Source organism: Choristoneura fumiferana, chromosome 23 (genome assembly GCF_025370935.1).
Source record: "Choristoneura fumiferana chromosome 23, NRCan_CFum_1, whole genome shotgun sequence".
Lineage (NCBI taxonomy): Eukaryota > Metazoa > Arthropoda > Insecta > Lepidoptera > Tortricidae > Choristoneura > Choristoneura fumiferana.
In genome coordinates, this window is record NC_133494.1 from 11,426,636 (window position 1) to 11,433,728 (window position 7,093).

The window sequence follows — 7,093 nt, forward strand, 5'->3', positions numbered from 1 at the left end:
ATAATAATAGTACTGACGTACAGAATGGCCACGCTCCGCCCCGCACCGATTCGAGTTACCCCACCCTCAAGTGCAGATTGCAGGAAAACCGCAGGAAAGAGTCGGGCGCGCGCAACGCGATGTACGAGTATGTCGGTCGCACCGTCGCACGCCACTAAGTTCGGAAGCAATAATTACATATTAAACGATTTAACAATCGAATGTTCAGAGACAAATCCTTTAAAAGGAAATATTTTAGTGTAAGTAATCTTTAATTAATAAGGTCTCAAAATGATTAAAACAAGAACTAATTTATAAAACATTCATTTGTATTTAATTCCTAAAAACTCGAAATTCAATCATTTCTAATAATTTGTCGCTCGTACAAAGTCACATAATTTTCCGTGAAATCCGCGCGCCGGCAGTTCATTGCTCGCTCGGTGGCCCGTGAGTCGCGAGCAAGCGGCCACTTGTCAGTGGGCGCGCGCGAGAAATAGAGGTTCCTACCCTGCCTACTTCCTTTGTAAATAAATAGCTTTCTAAAAAGTATCGCGATTAATACATTGAATAACTAAAGGTACCAAATAATTCGCTCAAGTTTGTAGTCATTATTTATTGTAATTAAATAATAATGCTTAAATACATACATAGACACATTTTAAGTAGGTTTAAATAAAAATACATGATTAACGATTACATTTATTTACACATCTAAGCCATACCTGCATACCCTATAGTACTAGGGTTTTGCGATAGTCAGCCCTGTGTGTCTTACGCACACATTGCGCGTTACAGACGTCGTCGTGCATATGTAGATTCAAGAACGCGTATTTTGTATGGCGTGGCCGCCGACGGCACGACACGAACTTCGAGTTACGAGTTTCGTAGTAGCCCTGCTGACATTTTGATTTTGACATCATTTGACATGGCGCCTTCCGTTGCGTTTGCGCATTCTTGCAATATTGCATTGTATATTTAAAAAAAATATGTATTAAAAACTTATAATTTTGTTAAATTCTTTATAATGGAAGGCGGAGAATCGTTTTTGTCATGTGCAACAACAGTGGAATGGACAACTCCACAAGGATCTATCGTAAGAAAAGTTAACTACAGAACAGCGTCGCTTCGACTTATCCGCAACGAATTTCGCGAAATGTTTATGGAAATTTCTAGTGATAAACATGCCGCTATCAGGTTGGCACTTAAAGGTATAAACGTGTTCAAGAAGTTTATGGCGGAAGGGAAAGCAAGCGTGAAGTTTCAAGATGCGGGATGCACGCTTTTTATATCTAACGCTCCACCAACGAATCTCGTATCATTTCTAAGAACTATCTTCGTAAAAATGACGGGTGAAAAAGATCAATCTTCCGCCACAACTCCATCTAAGCAGTCAATGAGAGCTAAATTGCTAAGTGGAAAAGCTCAATCCTTTGAAGAAATAAGTCCAGTGACAGTAGCAGACATACACAACGCAAAGAGCAAAATTATTCCTAAGTCAACTACGACGACGCCTTCTCCACCGACCAAAAAACGGAAACACGACGATGCTTCAAGAGGTCCTGCCCCTAAGAAATTGTATTCTCCATCACCCCTTACCACAACAAGTGCATTGAACCCAGAACAACAAAGAGTGCTTGAAGCTTGCCTTGGTGGGAAAAATATATTCTTTACAGGATCTGCTGGAACTGGCAAGAGTTTCCTGCTTAAGAGAATTGTGGCAGCTCTACCACCTGATGTCACAGTAGCTACTGCTTCTACCGGTGTTGCAGCATGCCATGTTGGTAAGTCAAAAACAAAGCATAAAGGATTACTGTATTTAAATTTGTGATGATTGTACTAATTATTATTTCAGGGGGAACAACCCTTCATGCATTTGCTGGCATAGGTGATGGAAGTGGTACAGTAGACCACTTATGTGATAAAGCATTAAAACTGCCTCTGGTAGCCCAAAAATGGAGAAAGTGTAAGCATCTGATTATTGATGAGATTTCAATGGTAGATGGTGCTTTCTTTGAGGTAAATCAAAATGTTATATTATGTTGCAAATACTATACTATTTTGTATATTACTAGCTGTGATTTTTTTTAAAATGTCCTTCATTTTACAGAAATTAGAAGCAGTAGCCAGACATGTTCGAAGGAATGACAAACCATTTGGAGGAATACAGCTCATACTGTGTGGGGACTTCTTACAATTACACACCAGTGGTTGACAAAGGAAAGACAGAAAAAAGATTTTGTTTCCAGTCACCATGTTGGGACAGATGCATTGACCTATGCTTTGAGTTGAAAGAAGTTCACAGACAGAAGGATCACGAATTTGTTTCCATACTCAATAGCATAAGAATAGGTAGAGTGACAAAAGAAATAAGTGATAGGCTTTTGGGCACTGCCAGACAAAATATTGAAAGTGATGGCATTTTAGCCACAAGGCTATGCTCACACACAAATGATTCTAAAATGATAAACAGTTCCAAGCTACAGGATTTAGATGGAGAAGAAAAAGTCTTCTCATCTCAGGATAGTGACAATGCTAGTAAAACACTTGATATGCAAACTATAGCTCCAGCAAAATTGATATTGAAAGTGGGAGCTCAGGTGATGTTACTTAAAAATATTAATTTGAATTCTGGTCTAGTGAATGGTGCAAGAGGAGTGGTAGTCAGATTTGAGGAAGGACTTCCTGTTGTAAGGTTTAAGAATAAAAAAGAATACATGGCTAGGGCTGAGCGTTGGTATGTGAGAAACTCTTCTGGGTCATTGTTGTGTAGGAAACAGGTTCCATTAAACTTAGCGTGGGCTTTCTCTATTCATAAATCACAAGGCTTGACATTAGATTGTGTAGAAATGTCACTATCAAAGATTTTTGAAGCTGGGCAAGCTTATGTGGCGCTTAGTAGAGCACAAAGTCTAGATACTTTGAGAGTTTTAGATTTTGATTCTAGGCATGTGTGGGCTGATTCTAGTGTTCTAGAATTCTATCAAAAATTCAGGCGTCGCTTGCAGCACATGGAAATTGTACCACTAGGGAGACCTCTAGCTGACAAAACAAATAAGAAATTAAAACTGCGGGAAATTCTTGAGAAACAAATGCGCCGGAAATAGTTGTTTAATTTTATTTTTACTAGACAATACTAAATGATACCAATATGTATGCTATTTGTGAGAAATAATTGAAAAGCAAATGTGCGGAATTAGTCTAATAATTTTATTTATTTACTAGGATGAATACTATCTATTAAAATAGTTAGGAAATTGTATGCTATATTTATCATGGATTTTTAGATGCATATTCAAAAGACTTATTGAAAAATAACATTTTTAAATATAATAAAAACTAGTGTTTGGCCAAACATTTAGTTAAGTTTCAGCATTAAATTGTAGTTTTGGTTTCGGAAAAAAAACTATTAGGAAGCAATTAGCAATGAATTATGCCCTCGCCACCAATGCATCTGCAAATTTTTGGGGCTATGTTGTTAGTCACATCAAATAGAATAAATCAATAGTCACATTTTTTTAGAGCTACCAAGCTATCAATCTATCAAAGTAATTGCTTTTATGAACACAAATACATATTTACAAAAGCTAAAATGAATAAAATTTAAAAAATATATACCTACTAGCATAGCCCTTGTGTAAAGTTTTGGCTTTGGCCAAAACTGAAACACAAACTTAAATACAAATTCAGGTTGGACACTAATAAAAACATCATTTTAAATAATTTGTTTAATTTTATTAATCACAATAGTAAAGCCATTCTTTGACTCAATTACATACTTTTATACAAACAATGAGAGATCTTGCAATGCAGTACAAGAATAATAAAGAAAATGAATGCAATTGATCATGGTAATGAGGATGAAACTATTATTTAGCTTAATGCATACCTTATTTTAGTTGTCTACTTAGTACATCCTATTAAACAGAACCATGTTCTTGTCAAATAATTGCAAATAGATGTGACAAACTGCTCATTGACAGATGTTTAACAAGAATGTGGCTCTAATTTGATGACTATTGTCTATTTTAATTAGTTTACTATTGAACCAACTACCGTGACTCAATAGCAGTCAGAATCTCGATTTGTTCTTCCAAAGTAGCTTGTTTCTCTTGGAGACACTTAACAACATACTTATAATTTTCAATGTTCTGCTCCATTTCTTTCCTACCAGATTTAGTTTCAGCCAAACTCTTCTGCATCACTTCTAGCTGTTTGTTGTTCTTAAGAACAGATTCAGTTAGCATATTATTCAAATACTCTTGTTTTTTGATCAGAACCCAGAGTTTGGCTTCAATTGGAGCATCAGATCTGCATTTTAAGTCATCATTGACAAACTCATTTAAGTTAATGGGTTCCTTCATTCTTGCTAATGTAAACTTGATGTCTGACATCAGTTCTGCTTGTGTCAGTTTGCTAAAGGCCTTGTCTAACTTGGTCCGCCCAGCATCAGAAGGCTGAAAAGGGATAATACACATGTTTTTATATGTTTTTTTATTAGTTTAGTTATTTCTTTATGATTACCCTCATTAGTCAAATTCAAGTTACCATACTTACTTTAACAATAGTTTTGGATGCAGAATCTGTTACTAAAGCAGGAAATAGTGTAGGTACAGCATTGGGCTTGAGCCTCCTCTGACTGTCCATGTATTTGTTCTCGAAATGTTTTGAACAAATTCTGCTTTTAGACCAGTCCAAAATAGCGCATCTATTCTTCAAAACATGAAGCCATCGGTTTCTCATCTCAATTGAAGTGGGGCATCTAAAAACAAAGCAAGAGGTTATGTTTTTAATATTAAAAGTCTTAAGCACCCAACTACATTCTACTCAAAAAAATTAAACCGACGCTGCAATTTGATTAGCGTACTAATCCATACTAATATTATAAATGCGAAAGTGTGTATGTTTGTCCGTCTTTCATGTCGAAACGGAGCGACGGATCGACGTGATTTTTGACATAGAGATAGTTTGTCTGAGTGACATAGGTTACTTTTTATCCCGGAAAAATGCACAGTTTCCGAGGTTTCGAGATAACCAATTTCCACGCACGCAAAAGCTAGTAATAATATAATTAATTATTATTTACTTACGGATGAAAAGAAACGCCAGGAGCTTTGTTGAAGATGGATGTTTTACAGCCTTTTATAACACAGTGAGCAGGAGCCATGACTGGGAAATCTACAAAATTAATACTTCTGATCCCCTAGGTATAAACTGAAATTCGTTTCCTCTCGACGAAATGTTGATCTGCATCAACAACGTCGTTAATCAAATTCAAACAAAACTTAGTTTGACATGAGCATAGCATGACAGACAGTGAGGTGAGGTGGTTGGTGGTATACGTTATGCCTATCCAATTTATTAAAATTGTAAACGATCCGATTTTATAACACCCACTGGATCGAATCAATAACACAGTTATCAATAATTAGTGTTTTTTAACTAGATGTCTAATCACTTTTTTCACCAAAATTCACTTGATTTCAATATTTATTTTTCATTTGAAAAATCTTCGTCAAAATCAAAGAGTATTAGTACCTATAGAGGTCAAAATCTGACGTTATTTCTTGATCAAAGAGTAAGTACCTATGTAGTTCTTGATTGAAACTAAACCGTAGAGGGAGTATAGTTCTACCTACCTCTATTCTCTGTCTACGAACTAAAAAGTATAATCTGTCGTAGCACAGACTAGCGTAGAGATGGTGGAAAATTTGACATCTTAAAAATCGATTAATGCGCGGATGAATAAACGATTTTTATTTACTTTCCTTAAAATTAAAAAAGTTACTGCTTTTATAATTGAATAAACAGTCTTTGGAATTAAATCAAGTATTGTAAACAATAAAATAGTCAAAAATACGTTGATCTATTCAATTAATAAATAATCGATATACTGACCAGATTAATTATGTTCTAAGTTTTCACATCACTAAATGTTTATGGTCGGGTTAATGGCGTCTTTGTTTACATTACACATGTCATGAATTGGATCGGAATACAATATATTGGTATTCTGCAGGGCAGGGCTACTACTAGGATACTACGAAACTCGACGTTCGTGTCGTGCGGTCCCTCTGACACTTATACTGTTTAATACGAGAGCAAGAGGGATGGTATGATACGAACTTCGAGTTTCGTAGTAGCCCTGCTGGTAATTTAGGTCAGGGCTACCAACTCCAATTTTTTTTTACCCCTACAGCTTAAGTTAAAACCCCCTAAAACTATTTTTTTTGGAAAAAACACCTATGTATAAAATAAAACAAATCCAAATAACTATGATGTCTCTGTCTCATAATCAACCCATACAGGTACAATTCGTCTGTACGATCGATCTGATGAAAATCGGCGAATCGTAACGTGTGTGGGGCCCTTAAGAGGTCACAATGGAGAACGAAATGCAAACCTGCAGGGCTACTCCGAAACTCAAAACTCGAAGTTCGTGTCGTGCGGTCCCTCTGACACTTACACTGTTTGATACGAGAGCGAGAGGGACCGCACGACACGAACTTCGAGTTACGAGTTTCGTAGTAGCCTTGCTGTGACACCTGCGACATGTGATGACGTGACACTAACCACAGAGTACATTATTAAATAACGGCATTGCATTGAGGGTTTTTCATGTTTTCACAGAGGCAAAATATCGCTAGATGGCGTTAGTACCGTGAGACCTTTTCTTGCGATTGGCTCATATAGTTTTTTAACCAATCACGAGCAAACGTCAAACGGACCTCACGTTACTAACGCCATCTAGCGATATTTCTTCTCTGTGAAAACCCTCATTGAACCTTAACACAATGAGGGCTATCGCGTATGAATTCGCCACTAGAGGCGCTAGTGTAGCGTGAGGTCTCCGAAATGTCAAATCTCATAGTTTTTGGGTGAACTATGCGGGTTTATTTATAATTAGAATAATTTTGTGAATATTTTGCAATATCTGAAATTAATTATGGCAAATATGCGTTCAGGGGCAATGAATGTCTGTGTTTCGAGACAGTTTTGTCTTTCGGAAACTTTTGTCCTCCCTTTTTTCCGAACAAAACGGGGACTATGCAACACTGTGGCATGCTCGATATTTTTATGGTACGGTTTTTAGGTGTATTAAATATGATTTTAATCT

At 36.5% G+C, this 7,093-nt stretch overlaps 2 protein-coding genes across 2 annotated transcripts; one reads left to right on the plus strand and one right to left on the minus strand.

Moving 5' to 3' along the window:
• The first annotated feature begins 938 nt into the window (after positions 1–938).
• LOC141440749 (ATP-dependent DNA helicase PIF1-like) lies at positions 939–3,699 on the plus strand. The gene is given in 4 exon segments (XM_074105295.1): positions 939–1,760; positions 1,832–1,995; positions 2,087–2,176; positions 2,178–3,699. Coding segments are annotated over 4 exon segments (1,917 nt in total). The 5' UTR covers positions 939–1,003; the 3' UTR covers positions 3,084–3,699.
• Positions 3,699–5,241, minus strand: LOC141440751 (uncharacterized). Its single transcript, XM_074105298.1, has 3 exons — positions 5,067–5,241; positions 4,534–4,738; positions 3,699–4,433 (listed from the first exon to the last, which is right to left on the minus strand). Exons 1-3 carry the CDS (start codon positions 5,141–5,143, stop codon positions 4,029–4,031), a joined length of 687 nt encoding a protein of 228 aa, XP_073961399.1. The 5' UTR covers positions 5,144–5,241; the 3' UTR covers positions 3,699–4,028.
• Between the last annotated feature and the right edge of the window lie 1,852 nt (positions 5,242–7,093).

What these genes read in the sequence shown, in the direction of transcription:
- LOC141440751 (XM_074105298.1), bottom strand. Translation starts at nt 5,143, where the DNA reads ATGGCTCCTGCTCACTGTGTTATAAAAGGCTGTAAAACATCCATCTTC. An exon ending in CCTGGCGTTTCTTTTCATCC is followed by an intron (nt 4,739 to 5,066) that starts GTAAGTAAATAA and finishes CTTTGTTTTTAG; the next exon opens with ATGCCCCACTTCAATTGAGA. An exon ending in CATCCAAAACTATTGTTAAA is followed by an intron (nt 4,434 to 4,533) that starts GTAAGTATGGTA and finishes ATCCCTTTTCAG; the next exon opens with CCTTCTGATGCTGGGCGGAC.